Source organism: Sorex fumeus, unplaced genomic scaffold (assembly GCF_029834395.1).
Source record: "Sorex fumeus unplaced genomic scaffold, SorFum_2.1 ptg000015l, whole genome shotgun sequence".
Classification (NCBI taxonomy): Eukaryota; Metazoa; Chordata; class Mammalia; order Eulipotyphla; family Soricidae; genus Sorex; species Sorex fumeus.
Window position 1 is genome coordinate 21,166,015 of NW_026606072.1, and position 17,747 is coordinate 21,183,761.

At 38.2% G+C, this 17,747-nt stretch overlaps 1 protein-coding gene across 1 annotated transcript in view; it reads right to left on the bottom strand.

The window, feature by feature from the left end:
• The window catches only part of ITGA1 (integrin subunit alpha 1), a 180,937-nt gene that overhangs the window by 110,398 nt on the left and 52,792 nt on the right, over positions 1-17,747 (bottom strand). The window contains exon 2 of the mRNA XM_056112043.1: positions 7,044-7,164. Coding sequence (XP_055968018.1) covers positions 7,044-7,164 — 121 coding nt within the window. The remainder of the gene's footprint in view (positions 1-7,043; positions 7,165-17,747) is intronic.

Below are 17,747 nucleotides of genomic sequence, written 5' to 3' on the forward strand. Positions count from 1 at the left end.
GCATTAGACAAATAAGTCAGAAGAAAAAAGAGAATTATTGGAATATTTCATGCATGTGTGAAATATAAGGATTAAAATTTAGTAAGGGAGAAAACAAATCTACTAATGGACACTGACAACATGACTAAGCTTACTTAAAGGAAATGGGTGGTCTGTGGAAGAAAGAGCAAAGGAGATGTAAATGGATGTTAGGCTTTATTTTTTATAAATTTTTTATAAAATGAAAAAACAATAAAATGGTGGGTGCACAAGCTGCAAGGATGAAGCAAGGGAACAACAAAGAATGGAAAGTCCTGACTAACATCTCATAATTTCCCATCTGGCTGAAACCGTGCCATTCTGGAGACTACCACTAAATCTGAAAGGCTGTGCACTGCTGAGCACATTTAAGTTTGTTCTCTTCAAAGCAAAATTATTAAACCAATTATGCTTTTCCACCCTGATTTTCTGAACCACATTGCAATTAGTACTCAGATGCTCCAGCTCATGCGAACCAAACTGAACATGGCTGATCTTAATCAGAGATATGATGCATTCTACTACTGAAAACACATGTGATTTCCGAGTGAAAGATATGAAGTAAAATACTTTTCACAATAAACTTCTGAAAGAAAGAGGGTTGGTAAGGCTGCTTTTTTTTTGGTTAGGTTTTTCTGCTTTCAAAATAATTAAAACAATGCTGCAGGTCGCACTTACAATAGACAAACAAGTATTCCCTCTTTAGCATATTCCTGTCAAAAATGTAAAATGGGTTAAAATGGTCAGGATGATTTGGGCTCCGTTGTTTTTTTTTTTTTCTTTTTTTTGCTGGGCCACCCCGGAAGTGCACAAGGATTACTGCTACCAGCAAGCTTGGGAACCAATCAGTGCCAGACACTGAAATCGGGCCTCCCACAGACTTCGTCTTCAGCCCAAGGATTGTGTGTGTGTGTGTGTGTGTGTGTGTGTGTGTGTGTGTGTGTGTGTGTTTTAATGTGAGGTTGATGAGCTTCCAAAACATAAGTAGTAAATATGCTTTAAGAAGGTGACTAGCTCTGGTGAAAATTAAATAACAAAATCATCTTCCCCAAGTAAGTCACTTATTCCATCATCTATTTCTTAAACTAAGTCTGTATTCTATCTGATTTTATAAGTACTTACAGATTTTCCAAACATGTTTCTAAGTTTTATTTTGCATCAGCAGAGCCTGGATTGCTTTAGGGTAAACTCATGCTACCCCAAAAGCTTTAAAGTTTCGTAAATTACACATATTATGGGCATAATATATATTATATGTTCATGTAGTCACATAATTTTCTTTTTCTATGATTTTTACATTTTCTATAAAATCATTGAAAATATGAAATTTAAGTGTTTGACGTCTATATACATTTAAATGCCAAAGAACTCACATATTACTGTGTAAAATTTGATGCTATTACAAAGATAGTTATTACCAATATTTACTTTTTAATATGATTCTATCAAAAATTATTTAGAATGGGGGTGAAGAGGCATGAGGTTTATTTTCAGCTCCGATTGTAAGCTGCATTTTCTTAGGGAAATTTCTTTGTTACAAAATTCAGGGACTGGAGAAATAGTGAAGCTGGCCAGGCACGTGCCTTGCACATAGCAGACCCAGGTTCTATCCCTGGCATCCCATATGGTCCCCATCCCAAAATTCAAAACTTGGATCATAGTGATAGTACAAAGGGTAAAGTGTTTGCCTGGGTTCAGTTTTAAGCACTCCATATGGTACCCTGACACCTGCTAGAATAATCCCTAAGGACAGTTGTGTGTGTGTCCCCAAAACCAAATATATACATATATATATCTTTATTAAAGTATGAATGTAATATAAAAAGCTGTACATATTTAATTCATATACAACATGATGAGTCTGGAGACATGCATATGCCTGTGAACCATCATGATCACCTATGATATGTATACCTATTATATATATATATATATCATATATGTATTCTACAAATTTCCTCCTGCCTCCTTTAGCTTTTTTATCTTCATTATTATTTTATAAAAACACAATATTCCTTCTTGGGTCTTAGAAGATAGCACAGGGGTTAAAGATGCTTGCTTTACACATGGCTTAGCTGACCCTGGTTTGATCCCCAGCACTGCATATTGTCCAAATATGCAAATAACAAGAGTGATCACTGAGTGGAGGGCCAAGAGCAAGCTCTGCACACAGTAAGGTGTGGCCCCATCCTCCCCACAAATATTTACCCTGTTAGCAAAATTTTAAGCATATAATTTAGTACTATTATCTACGAATACTATGGGTATTATGTATATAGTACCTAGGATTTACTCATCTTGTATAACTGAATTTTCTTCTGTATTTTCACTCTTCTCATCCCCCTGACAACCACTGTTTTACTTTTTGCTTCTCTATGTTTGACTGTTAAGATTCCTCACATAAGTGGTACCATGTAATATGTGTCCTGGTTTATTTCACTTAGAATAATGTCCTCTAAGTTTTTCGATGTTGACACAATGGTAAGCGTTACATCTATATTAGGGCTGAATAGTAACTCATGTTATGTATATAACACATTTTCATTATCTACTGGTCTACTGATGAAGATTTAGTTTACTTTCATGTCTTGGCTAGTATAAGATTACTGCAACAAACAAAAGAATGCAGATATCTCTGTCATCCTGATTTTGAAAACTTCAGATACTTATCCAGAAGTGGGACTGTCATTTCTTATATTAGTTCTATTTTTATTTTAAAGAAATATTTATAATTTCCCATATTGATTGTATGTGTTTGCTTTTCGAACAGTGTTCTATTTCTCTACAACCTTACCAAGAGTTGTTATTAAAAATATCATCATAGGAGAATCTCTTTCAACTTAATTTTTAAGCATATATTTTCTCATCTATAATAACAGAGAGCTAAACTAGATATCACTGGCCAGTTAACAAATGACCCTTGAGTGCATGTTATGTTTAAGGCTCCATTTGATGCTTGACAGCACACAGGGTTTTAAGTGTGTACTGTAAGTAGTCTTTGTTCTTTTGACATTTCCACTGATACATTAATTCTCTCTCTTACCTGTTTTCTGTTTTGAGATTTACAAATACCCCACGGAACTCAAGTGACTTAAAATCAGACGCATCAAAGAGCTCTTTGGTGTTACAGACTGCATTAGACTTCTGAAGTATATAGACTTCTAAACTGAGACTCATTGACTCCTGATAAAACTGATTATCTTTCTCAGTGTATTTGTCTCTGAAGGACTACCCATTTCCCAATGATCCAGGGTAGGTAATCTGGGACATATTTGGTTCTTCCTAAACTTTCAACTGTTATTCCCAAACTTTCACCAAGATAATAATTCATCCAATTTAATTTTGGATAAATCTTTCTTTTATTCCAACTCACCCTCCCTGCTGCCCCCAACACACACACACACACACACACACACACACACACATTCAAAAAATAGGCTGGGGCCCTAATCTTTAGCAGCAGAATGCTGTTCTTGTTTTCCAACAGATTTACCAGCTTTCAGCCTGATCTACTTACAGTTTTCTAAATGAAGCTTTATAAAGCAAATCACAATGGTTTTCAATACACTCTATTTAGGTATAATAAATATAAATAATAAATGTCTGTCCATTATTCTTTCTAACACTTCAATGTCTGATCTGTTTTCTAACTAACAGTCATTTTTTCTCATGCAAATGTCTTTCCTATAATGGTAAGTCAACCTGAAATGACTTTTCATCTCCTTGTACTTAAAAGTAAGTCAACTTTTGGCCTTGCTCTTCACTTTTCCCTCAAACAGTGTACGTTGTTTGTTTGTCTCTACGTCTCATTATTTGCTTTTTCCACTCTCTTGAACATACACTCTCCTCTTTCTCTTGTGTCATTCTAAGTAAGTTTAATTCAACAAAAACTATTCTGCTTCACTGGGCAAAAAAAAAAAAAACAACTTTCAAGACTCAGCTCAACTTGAACATGACTCCCTCCTGTAAATTCCCACTGAATTAACATTTTATACTACATTGATTAGTACTTTTATAATTGTTGGGTAACATTGCTTTGTCCTTCTACAAGAAGTTTAGGTTTATCTGGTTACACCCATTAATCTGGTTACGCCCATCAATCTAGTTACACCCATCTCAGTGCTCCTGAAGCACTTCTACTTCCATTGTGTTTATCTGTAAACAGTCTTCCCTATGCTCTCCTTCCCACCCAGTTAATCAGCTTTCCCCTTAATCAGACTTTGTTAATTTGTAAGATCAGTTTCCCAGAAATCTATGATTTTATATGTATGAGTGAAATATTGCCTTTCTCCTCTCCTTATGCCTTATGAATAGTTTACCTTAAAGTAATATCCTTTTTGTATAGATACAGAAAGACCGTTAACATTATGCTTTGTAACTTAGGATTCGATTGGCTTTGAATATTATTCACTCCCGGGCATCTGCTTTCTCGACTTAAGCCTCAGTTGCCCTTAGTTCCTAACACCCCAAAAGCAGGGTCCCGACGAGGGACTGAATGGACCCAGGGCAAGTGGTGAGCTACCCTGGCAGCAAAATGGGCCAGGCCAAAGTGCCACGATTCTTAACTATAAATTAAGAGTTTGATCATAGACAAATGCTGTCATGATCAAAGGTAACGACAAGACTAGGATCCTGCTAGGGGTGGGAAAGACTATCTGGCCTGAGCACCATAGTCTGAGATCGAGATGGCTCTAGGAGAGCAATTCTATAAGTTTAAGATATTTCTTATGTATCCATACAAAATGATTTATATTATATTCTTATATGCTTGTCAGACAAGGAGAGGAGAGGCACGCCCATGGGATTATGCTCTAGGCTGGGTCCTCCTGCTGAGGAAGGATCTGTCCTAGGAGCGGTCTTCCCTGAGGCTAAGATTTCCACCCCTATTGATTGTGACCACACCTATGTGTAATTGTTTCCCCAATTCCTCTTGGAGAGAGATATAATGAGACTGTAGATTGGGCATGGGGGAGCAGAGAGACAGAAGGAGAGGGGGGCAGAGACAGAAGGGGGAGAAACAGAGAGAGACAGGAGCAGAGACAGAAGGATAAGAGAGCAGAGACAGATGAAGAGAGAATCAGAATAAACTACGACTAATACCTACCAGCCTGGCCCTCATTCCTTCCTCCGCCTGACCATCGCCATCGACCTCTCCGGGGTGGGAGAAGGGTGAGACTACCGAACACGGGCGGCGGAAGAGATAGAGCCACAGCCGCTGTGTGTGCTGTGTCCCCCGTTGTGTGAGTTTACACAATAATCATTTCTAATTTTTGTATGTGTTCTTTTGTGGTTCGGTCCTCCCGTTGTTCATCGATTTTGCTGGAGCGGGCCCAGTAACGTCTCCATCATGAGACTTGTTGTTACTGTGTTCTTTATTAGATTATAATCCTTTATACTTTCCACATTTCTTATAAATTAAGTATAATTTAACTTAATGCTAGTCACATAACATATATAACATGATTCATTATAACATGGGAGAAGAACACTGAATGGGTCCAGCTTCTGTGTGACATAAGTTATAAGAAAAAAACTGAAATGCAGTACATGCTCCTCTTAAAAAGTTTCACATTCATGGAGCTGGAGGGATAGGCCAGTGTTTGCATGCAGCCAACCCCAGGCCTGCCTGTTCTTCTCCCAGAGGTAGAGCTACCCGAACTATAGGTAGTGGTTTGCTCTGTAAAGCCATGTTTGGCCTTGAACCCATATCTCACTTGCTCTCTCCAAGCAGTTTTGTTTGCTTTTTCCACTCTGAAGAAGCCCATATTCTCTCTTGCACATGCACTTGCTCTTTTTCTTTCTCCTCACATCTTTCTAAGTAAGTTTCAATAAAAACTACCTTGACTCATAACAGAAAAAAAAGGGTAAACATAGTATCTCGAGAAATGATTTAACCTCTCTAACCTTAGGAAAAAGGGGGGAGAAGGGAGAGGACAGGATGAAAAATCAGAGAAGCACACCCTATTATTAGATATTTCATCTGAGATGAAAGGATAAATGAACAACTCCCACATATTTGAATAAGCAATATTTCTACTTTCAAAGCTTGAGTGCTTAAAAATTCAATTTTATAGAATTTAGGGACTTATAAAATTAATCACACATAAAAGAAAAATACACATTTTTATACATGAACTATGCAGACATAAGTTTTCATTTATTATTGTAATTTTTGTTTTATTTTTGTTTATTTATTTATTTTTTTGATTTTTGGGTCACACCCAGCAAGGCTCAGGGGTTACTCCTGGCTCTGCACTCAGGAATTACTCCTGGCAGTGCTCAGGGGACCATATGGGATGCTGGGAATCGAACCTGCGGCAGCTATGTGAAAGGCAAATGCCCTATCCACTGTGCTATTGCTCCAGCCCCTATTGTAATTTTTAAAAGTAGGCTTTTAAAAAAAGTTATTAAAGAATAACTAGTTTCAATTATTAAAATAAAACAAATTCTTGTTTTTCATTCTATGAGTTCCAATTTAAAGAAACACTAAAATTATGTTAAATATAAAGCAGAAATTAATCTAGAGTTAATATTGTACAATAGTAAACAAATTAAATGTACTTTAAAAGTGTACAAAGAAAATATACTAAGGTTTATTATATATTATATGTCAACCAAGTACAGTAGCAAAAACACAAGCTCAATATTATGCAATGAAAGTGCCATTAACCCTTTCAGGACAGCACTTCATCTACTACAGCCTTCTAATGTGAGCTACTTTAAAATGAGAAAAATTATAGAACTCCTGCCAGACTATTGTAGTCACAGAACAAAGACTGTTGGGGATAAGAAACTTCACTGAGGTCAACCAAGATTTTAACAGAAGTCACTAATGACTTCCTCTAATATTACCAAGGGATTTTTCTTTTCTCGCTTTGTCAGTTTCCATTACTATACAATTAGATTGCATTTTCTGCCGTGATTCCCTCGTCAGAGTCTCATTCATAGAACAGACAACAAGCAATATCCTTTACCTTATTTTAACAACAACAACCACTGCCCTTTTCCTCTGCTCCCTGGCTTACCATTTTCCTTCTTCATTTTCATACTGTTGAACAGTATATCCAAACATGTCCTCCACTGGGCCACTGAAAGTCATTGAATTCTTCACATCAACATTGAATGATATGCAGACGCCGAGAAGAACTGAGAGGGAAAACAAAGTCCAGTTACACAGAGTTAACTATGCTTCCTTCATGTTTTGAATTAGCAGGCATCCTTGTGGTTCCCATTAAAAGCTGTGCTCTAACTTAAAAGGGCAATGACAACACTCAGAGAATGAGAACTATAAGGAAGGTCAATGATATTACTGACTGGAAAGAAACACAATGGCTTTAAAGAATAGAAGTATTGACATTCAAACAAATTCCCATAGTAATTCAGTACTGGTACTATTCCCAGAACTAAAGATGTCAGACTTTGTAATGAGGGACGAACTGTCAGAAACTTATATGCACATATGACTAAGTGCATTTGCAGACAGTTTTTATAACGGTGAGCCCTACAAAAAATCACGGCCATTAATGAAATACAAGAGCTTCATTTTTCCATCTTAACTAGTAAAGATGCGAGGATCACTATCTAAAGCTTCAGGAGAAGAAGCTTCCTTCTCGCTACTTCCAGCGGGAAGTAGATCAAGTTGATCATCTCTAACCTAAGACAGTATTCTGCATTGTCTGAATTGTCTGAGATTTGTTTGACTTACACATATGAATGCACACAGCAAATAAAAGCTTGTACTACACAGAAGGCTACTACTGATATTAAACCAGATGGCATATCTTAGAGAGTCCACTCAGTGGCTGACACGTATTAGATATTAAGTTAGTATTAATTCTTCTTAATTTCTTTGTAGTTAATGTCAGTTAACAGGAATTCTCTAGGAGTAAGACTCTTCAAAAACGGCTCCCTGTGGTGCAAATTCCACCTCTGGCCATTGCTTCTGGAGACTAATTATCAACTTTCAAAATATTCCTTTCCAAGATATAACTAAGGGATCTTTAGGAAGAGCAGTTATGGAATGATAAGTGATTGAACTCACTCTACTTTGTGAAAATCACAATATACTCACAATTATACTAAAAGAATTATTTCCTTATCCATTGTAAATCTTCTCATAAATATGCAAATTTGATGTCTAAATCTCATGTTACTTCACTCGAAATCATTATCACTCTCGCTCATAATCAAATATTTGTCAAAATATTAAGTGCTTATTTGATGCATAGGATTCTGTGTAACTTGAAGAAATTTTATTCTTAAAAATATATAAAGGAGCAAGAAATGTGACATAGAGCAAGGAAAGCCTCTTCAACAAATGGTGCTGGGGAAACTGGACAGCTACCTGCAAAATAATGAACTCCCACGTCTGTCTAATGCTAGGTACAAAAGTTAGAACAAAATGTATTAAACACCTTAATATCAGACATGACTCCTTAAGATATATGGAGTAAAATGTAGACAGAACCCTCCATGACATAGAAGATAAAGGAATCTTCAAAGATAAAACACTGCTGACCAAGCAAGTTGAAACAAAGATAAACAAATGGGACTACATTAAACTAAGAAGTTTCAGCACCTCAAAAGAAACAGTGACTAGATAAAAAGACAGCCCGCAGATTGGGAAAAACTATTTACAAATACCCATCTGTTCCTGGAGTGAGCAGACGCCATTGGGCTATACTAGCACATGACAGGGACGAATGGAGACGTTACTGGCACCCACTCAAGCAAATCGATGAGCAACGGGATGCAAATGATACAAGTGATACCCATCTGATAATGGGTTAATATCTAAAATATATAAGGCATTGGTAGAACTTTACAGGAAAAATCATCCAACCCCACCAAAAAATGGGGAGAAGAAATGAATAGAAACTTCCTCAAAGAAGAAATACAAATGAACAAAAGACATATAAAAAGTGCTCTACATTGCTAATCATCAGGGAGATTCAAATCAAAACAAATAAAAACAACAATGAGATATCATCTCACACCCCAGAGAATGGTACACATCAAAAAGAATAAGAACAATCAGTGCTGGCGCAGACATGGGGAGAAAGGGACTCTCATTCGTTATATATATACACACACATATATATACACATACATGTATTTATATATGTACATGTATACATATATTATATATATATATATAGAGAGAGAGAGAGAGAGAGAAGGATGCCCGCCATAGAGACAGGTTGGGGTGTGGGTTGGGGGAGGGGAACTGAGGGCATTGGGGATGGGACATGTACACTGCTGGAGGGATTGGTTTTGCAACATTGTATATCTGAAACCCAACCACAAACAGCTCTGTAACTCTGTATCTCATGGTGATTCCATTTTTAAAAAATGTGCTTGTGTCTGGAAGCTAGTACAGGTTTAAGGTGCTTGTGTTGCAAGTATCTAACTCCAGTTAAATTCCCCACATGCAAATGGTTCCCTGAGATCTACCAGCAAGTATCCCTGAGCAAAGAGCTCACAAGTAAGCCCTGAGCATCACTGGGTGTGAGCCAATGCCATCCTCCCACCACCAAAGATATGTCTGAACGCTCATTTATAAAAAAAAAATGTTTACCCGTTTAGAAAGTCTTCCTTAAAATCTTCATCTGGAAATCTAGAAATACTATTTCAATTACTAAATCCTTCTCCTTTTGTGTTTGTGTGAAATTTTATTAGGTTGGGAAATTCTTAAAATCAAGGACTTTTATCTTACTCAAAATTTTGTACTGCTCCTTGTACACAAATAGTTAATAGTGAATTTGTAGAATAAAATCTAGACTATTGAACGATGACATGTACTAGTTGTGATTAGAAGTGAACTGGGAAGTGTTTCGATTTAGTTAAGGAAGGCTTTACTGAGACAGAAATTTTTATCTTAGTTTTTATGGAGAGGGAGCGATACAACTTGGCACAGAGAAGAAAATATGCCCCAAGGATTAGGGTGGGGGAGCTGTGTAAATTATGACTTGGACAGGACAAATAAAGTTGCAAGATCATAGAGATCAGACTGACTAGGGCAGAAGCGGCAGACAAAGAATGGATGAGTAAGGTCCATTTATGTACATTTCCAGTCATTCTTCAAGGGAGATGAAGAACAGCTGGTTACTGGCTTTGGCATAACAACTTTTTTAGAGATAGTTCTAAGCATGTTCCCTCTCCTCCAAACTAAGTAGTACATGCTTCTTTTCTCACAGGTCTTTATATGTGTGTGTGTGTGTGTGTGTGTGTGTGTGTGTGTGTGTGTGTGTGTGTGTACTTCTGACAGATTATTTGGGATCAGTTATAAAATAATCCTTGTGTCTGGAATGTTAAGCAGCATTCCTAGCCCTCATTCACATGATGTCAGTAGTATCTCCTAAGCTGTGAAGATCAAAAATATCTCCAGCTCACTTACATTGCCCAGAAAATGAAATCACCCTGAATTGAAAATCACCAATCTACAGATAAAAACCAGGATACTGCCCCCACATAATTTTGTTGGAAAAGGTGACCAAACAACCAAAAAGCATCTGTTATCTGTATATTACAGTGTCCGCATCAACCAGAAAGTTCTTTTAACATTTGAGAAGATATCACCATAATGTTGATGCAAATGACACATGCTGCAAACACCAGAAACTCCATCTGGTCTTCTTAAAACCTTTGACTTGGTTTTTGTCTTGCCTCTAAATACAAAGGATTATATTCATACATTATGTATTTAATGTTCAACCAGGCATCAGTCAGAAAAAATAGGACAGAACAATCACCAGATCCTCTAGAGAGGGACCTCTGAAGGCTGCCCAAGAGGCAAAAAAAAAGTTATTTCAAAGCTTTTGTCCAAAGCAGGCCACCATCATCGAACCATTGACGTCAGTCAGTCTACAATACTACTCACCACCCATTGTCTACCTTTTTTTAACTTACTTCCCCAAGAGCCCTATATAAATGCTGAACCCCCAGAGCGAGTGAAAGTTTTTTTTTTCCAAAAGTTGACTATCTTGTTAGGTAATGAGCACCTGACTAAACCTGTTTTTCTCACAGTTCTCTAGTACTGGCTTTTAAGGTGAGCCACTGGATTTTGGCTTTGGTGCCAATATTAAATTTACTTAAAAACACTCAACATTTAGACAAAAGGAAAAGATAGGAATCTCTTTCATCAAGGTCAATTTCATCCTTCTTGAAGGATTTTTCCAGCACTTCATCATCTTTAGTAAATGTTTCCGAAAGACCATTCATGGTACCCATCAACTTAAAACCAAGAGCTTTTGGTTTCCTTTTTGGGGATGTTTGTTTATTCTACATGTTGTGTGGAATGTCCGGGGGGTGTGTGCTGTACTTTTTTTTTTTTTTCATTTCCTGTCCTCAGAATTCTACAGGCAATTTGCCCAAAGTGATTGTAAATCAATTTCTTTCATGTTTCCTAGGGCATCCAGAAGCCTGAAGCACAGGAGAAGACATTTGAAAAAATGGTTTACATGCTGTTCTTTTGATTTAAAGGAGTGCATAAACAGTAAAAAAATCTTTTCAGACCTTTCAGTTCAATGTTCAGTTTGCTGTATAGAGTTGTCTGGGAACTTTATGTACCAAAAGTAAAGCAAAATTGTATTTACTCAAACCAAAACCAAAAAAAAAAAAAGGTTGGGGCAAATGCACTAAGATGGCTCTTGAGGCAAGCTGGGGTGAAAACAGCAACTCTGGGGAAATAAAGCAGATACAAGAGTCGGACGCCTAAAAAAATTTCTAATTTCACATGCATAGGCAAAAGGTTTTTTTCTCTTCATACAAGTGACAGTTTGGCTGTGAGATTTCAATGTAATATCTTTCAAATTTAATTGACCACATACCCTATGAATAAAACCATTATAATCCCCATTGTCTAGACAAGGAGAAGCAGTGTTGGGTTGGTAGAGAAGTTTGTTCCAGGGCTCCAAAAGAATTCATATTGTCCAATTTTTGTATCTTAACTCTAAATATGGAAAGGGATAGTAGGGGTGATATGGGAATGCATTTAAAAGAGACTGTGAGAGGGCTGGAGCAATAGCACAGTTGGTAGGACATTTGCCTTGCACATGGCTCACCTGGTTCAATTCCCAGCATCCCATATGGTCCCCCAAGCACTGCTAGGAGTAATTCCTGAATTCATGAGCCAGGAGTAAACCCTGTGCATTGCCAAGTGTGACCCAAAAAGCAAAAATAAATAAATACAAGAGACTGTCAGTCCATGTACTACCATCACCTGAGATGCAGGTTTAGAGAGAATGCTCTTCTAGTGATGGGCTGGGAGGATACTGTACCTTAAGGATAAGGTTGGAGTAAAGAAAGACAGCATGTCTATTGAATGCTAGAAAGAAGCATGAGGGGTTTCATAGATATTTATGTAGAGAAAAACATAGAAATCTTTGCTTCCCTTCACACATGATTATAGGCGAGCAAAACTGAGAAATGAGTTCAAATTTGAAGGGGTTCACGTATAAGATTTTATTTTGTGGAATTTCTTTGTCCCAGGGAAGAATTTGATGTAAACAGCAACTAAATGAGAGAGAGGATTAAGTAATCTACAGATGTACGCTATTTCTGGTAAGAAAACTTTTCCACTCACAGACATTTTCACAGAAATAATGGCATAGCACTTGTCCATACATGGCAGGAGTGAGGTAAGACAAAAGTTGTTACTCTCTTTTTGCATTATAAGTTCAAGTTTAGAGGGGTTCAGTGATTCTCCAAAGATAAGGCAGTGCCAATGGCAGAGATAAGACTTTAGCAATAGTTTTCTGAAGCCAAGCCATCCACTCTGAGGACAGCACTATGGTGTTGGTGACCAGGTTCAATCAATCAAGTTAGCACAACCCTCAAAAGCCCTATTAGCATTCACAGCCCCCTTGAAGCACTGCTGTATTTGTGGGTGGGACTGGCAGGAAAAATTGACAGAGAGCCAAATCTCGGCTTTCCAGAGAAGTGAGTCTAGTGGAATGAAGGCCTTCCTCCACACATTGTATAAGTGCTCAGAAAAGTCACGTCAGCCTGCTTTTTTTGAAGAAAGAAAGAAAGAAAGAAAGAAAGAAAGAAAGAAAGAAAGGTTGTCTTTTATAGGTGGTCCAGAAATTCTAATCTGCCAATATCCTGATTGGGGAGTTTAACAGTCAAGGGAATTCTGAGTATTTTAAATTCCAAGCCCAAGGCAATTAAGGTGTCAAATAAATGGTGACTTGGAATATACATTAAAGTTTCATTGCTTTCTTTAACAAAGTTCCTATATATTCTGATATAGAAATAATCGGAGAGACCATGCCATTAACATCATTTTCTATGATTTTAATGTGAAGAGTGAAATGATGATATGAGAATAAGAAATAATAATGTCATTATAGTTAATTCATGGTTTTTAGGAAAAATTCCTCATAAGTGTGTAAAGATAATTCTCTTTACAGATATATCAACCTAACATTATTTATTCAATGATTCAAATTTATTCAACTACTCTACAACTATTAATCAAGTCTTAATTTTGGATTGTGAGTTTGCTTGATTCTAAAAGAGATGGTTCTTTCATAGATGTCACAGCCTAGATGAGAAAAATGTATAGAGCAACTGGAGCTTAGTTATCCTATTTAAAATGAACTTACAAATGCCTTTGAAGTATTGACTCCTGCATGAAATACAAATTAGGCATGCATCAGCAAGAAAAATGTTCCATAAATGTTTGTTGGTACATTTCTCCAGAGTCAGTTTACCCTGCAGCATCTAAGTTGTCTTTTGGAAGAGGATTTATCCCCATTCTGTTAACTGTGGGCTGGAGCGATAGCACAGCGGTAGGGCGTTTGCCTTGCACGCATCTGACCCGGCTGACTCGGGTTTGATTCCTCTGCCCCTCTTGGAGAGCCCGGCAAGCTACCGAGAGTATCTTGCCCACTCGGCAAAGCCTGGAAAGCTACCCATGACATATTCGATATGCCAAACACAGTAACGACAAGTCTCACAATGGAGACATTACTGGGGTTGCTTGAGCAAATCGATGAACAATGGGAGCACAGTGCTACAGTGCTGTTAATTGTATCTTAAAAAGTGATAAAGGGGTCAGAGAGATGTTTCAACAGGTGAAGCACTTGCCTTCCACACCACTGACCTAGGTTCCTTCCTCTGCAACACATATGGTCCCCTAAGCACTGCCAGGAGTGACCCCTGAGGACCTCCCATGTGGCTTAAACACTCCCTCCTCCAAAAATAAATAGAAAGGAAAAAAAGAAAAAGATTATATGGATGAGTTGGGGCAGGACAGTGAGTCCACTGACTCTTTTCCACAACAAACTTCCAGTTTCTAAAACCAGCAGCGATGGCAGGTAAAGAAAATATAAGATGAGGCGGTCAGGCCTTCCAAGTGAAAGCTGGGTGAAGAAGAGTGCAGGTAATCCCGTCTTTGTGCTTTACTCTTTAAGAGTCTTGAGAAAGTATGGCACTGTGCAGGTTATGAGCCAATGGCAAGTTAAGCTTCCTTTACTCCAGTGATAACCTACTTCTTATAATCCATTTCAAAGATCACATCTCTATTCCAAGGAGAGATGAATCCACAACTGTCACTGTATCACTGTCATCCCACTGTTCATCGATTCCCTCGAGCAGGCACCAGTAATGTCTCCACTAGTCCTAGCCCTGAGATTTTAGCAAGTGCCACATTGGAGGCTCTTTCAGGGTCAGGGGATTGAGACCCATCATTGTTACTGGGTTTTGGCATATCAAATACGCCATGGGTAGCTAGCCAGACTCTGTCATGTGGGCAGGATATTCTCGGTAGCCTGCTGGGTTCTCCAAGAGCGAGAATGAGACAATAAGAGGTCACACCGCCTCGAATGCAGCCGCGCTTCCTGGAGCTTGGTTTTATAGTCTCTGGATCTTGGCTGTTGATGGAATTACATGGTGCCTGGGGCATTTGGTGGGTGTAACTGTCTAGCTACTGGAAGATGGGGGATCTGGGTGGAGGAGGCCCAGTCCCGATCTGAGCAGGTTTGGAGATCTCAGCCCTGAGTCCCACACACCTGGGTTCCTCTACTGGTTCCTTCATGCGTGAGGTTTGTCCAAGTGTGTGGAGAGTGGTCTTAAGCAATGGCTGTGGCTGGGTTCTGAAGGTCTTCAGCTGCTGGGGCTCTGCTTGGGGCAGAGAGGAAAACTCAACCTGCCTCCTTCCAAAGGGCCCTGGTGAGGACAGCCAGGCGGGGGCGGGGGGGGGGGGGCAGGAAACTCAAGAATCCACAACTTTTAGTATATTCAAGCCATATTAATGGAGTTGACAGCTTGAGCCAGTGGAAAATCAGTTCCTGGCCAGTGCACCCCGCCACAGTGCAGAGTTGCAGAGGCCTCTATCCTTTCCATATCTCATAGCTGAGAAATCTTGAGCACCTCTTAGCTCTTCCTATGCCCCAACGTCTGATAGAAAGAGTTCATTCATCCACTTCTGCTCAAATACATATACAAACTCCTAAAACCTAAACTAGAGAAATTTAGAAAAACAAACCCCGAAGTCATATTCTTACTATAATGACAGGATACAGTAGGTACTTTTCATAACTCCAAATTTAGTCTTCCCTCTTAAATTCATGTAATACATATTCAACCTTGAGTCACTCTAGAGAACTGGAAGAATCATGCCTTCTGGAAACTTTCTTACATACCTTATATTACATAATAAAACATACCTATAGAATTAGAGCTGTGAATCTAAAAATCCGTATGTAATATCTTGGATTTATTCCCAACAAACTAAATGTACTCTGCATCATTTTTTATATATTTGATTTATCAGTAAGCTAGGTGAAGATGTCTCAAAAGTTATACTACTATATTATTCTAGTGATTTATAATCTGAGGCATGAATTTTTAATTTTGTTTTCAGGCCATGCCCCGTGGTACTTAGGGCATATTCCTGGTGCTTGGGGTACCATATGTGGTGCCAAATCAAATCAATGTTGGCAGTGTGCAAAGCAAGAACCTTAACCCCTGTGTTATCTCCCAGGCTCTGAGACAAATATTTTTATGGCACTGCAATAATGAGAAGGAGGAGACAAAGAACTGCAATGGAAAAGGCAGAGGAAACAAAAAAAAAACAAAAATAACACTAACAGTATTAGACACCTAAGGAGAGTATTTGGAAATGACAACATAATCTCGAATGCAGAAAATCTCTATTTATTCTGGGGGAAAAAAGTCCAACTCAGTGTCTCCTTCAACAACCTGAACATCCCTCTACAGTTATGTAAGAATAAAATCTGGCTCAACAGTATCTCACCAATCAGCATTCTTTCATCAAGAGTGATGTAATATGTCAGCAAGATCCCTACCTCCATCAGCAAGTTCAGAAAAGCCAATTCAAATAAACACCTTAGTGTTCAAGCATTTTCCGAGTTTCATCCCAGGAAGCTGCTTTTTAACTTCAGTTTGCTCTAGTGAGTGAATTGTTTTGAATTTTCATGCTAATGTCCTGTGGGCCTCCAGTTATTACAAATGATATTTGAACTTCAAAGTGAGAGTGTGTATATGAGTGTATCCGAATATGGCTGGTGGGAAGAAGGCCTAATTCTTGGCTCATAGCAGATGTTTAATACCAGCATATTAAATAGAATAGCATAGATAAACAGAGAAATGAAGATTTCTGGCATAAAGGTCATTCTGGCTGTAAGAACTTGTCCCCTTTCGTAAGTATTGCCCAGAATACTAATCTCTGATAGAGTGTTTCCCAAACATCCTTTGTTAAAAATCCCCTTAATTTTTTCTCTACATAAGTTTGTTCTTCCACGGTGTTTATTTTCCTTTGTAGTATCTACAGCCATCTGCTCTTTTCCCATATCCTCCCACCACAAATAACTGCCTTCCCTGCCCGCTCCTTTCAGATGAATCTTTCTCCTGAAAATTTTCAACAGTCTCAGAAACCAACGCCTCCACACTATCGGTATCATCTTCTGGCTCTGTATTTTACAGGATAAAAAAGCTGCAACTCCTCAGGGGTCCCTGGACCCCACTGTGGGAAACACGTCTCGTGTGTTTGTGTAAGCAACTTGAGCAGAGAACTATTTTCCAGCTGCACTGCCATCCTGAGAACTGAACTCATTATTTTCTGTGACTCTTCAGCACGAAAGCTGCATATGGTAAAGTGTATTATAGTTCAAAGCAGAGCAGAGTTGTGTGCTATTCAAGTACTGGCCCAGAAATATGGGATGGGGAGTATTTGGATATGCAAGAATCTGAATGAAAGTTGCACTTTCGCTAATGAAAACTCTTTGATGACTCTTATTAACTTGTATACCATTTCTTCTCACAACAAAAGTGAGACACTGACAGTCTTAAAGTTATTTGGAGTCTCAAGCACAAAAGGTACTTTATAGGATCAGGGAAATAGGGTGGCAATGTACACTGTAAAATCAATGATTTCTAACTTACTTAAAAGCTATAGAACTGGCAATTTTAAATTCCAAAACTTAAGAGATTCCATAATGGTTTCTTATTCTAATTAGCTAATTTGGGGGGATGGCTTAGGTGTACCCCTTTAAAAGCCATGTGAATGTGCAAGTATATGAGACATTGTTCCTAATACAGATACTTCAGGATATCTGGGTAAGATTTTTTTTTAATTTTATTGAATCACCGTGAGATAATTACAAGCTTTCATGTTTCGGTTACAATCACAGAATGACCAAACACCCATCCCTCCACCAGTGCACATTCCCCACCACCAATATCTCCAGTATACCCCCTGTTTC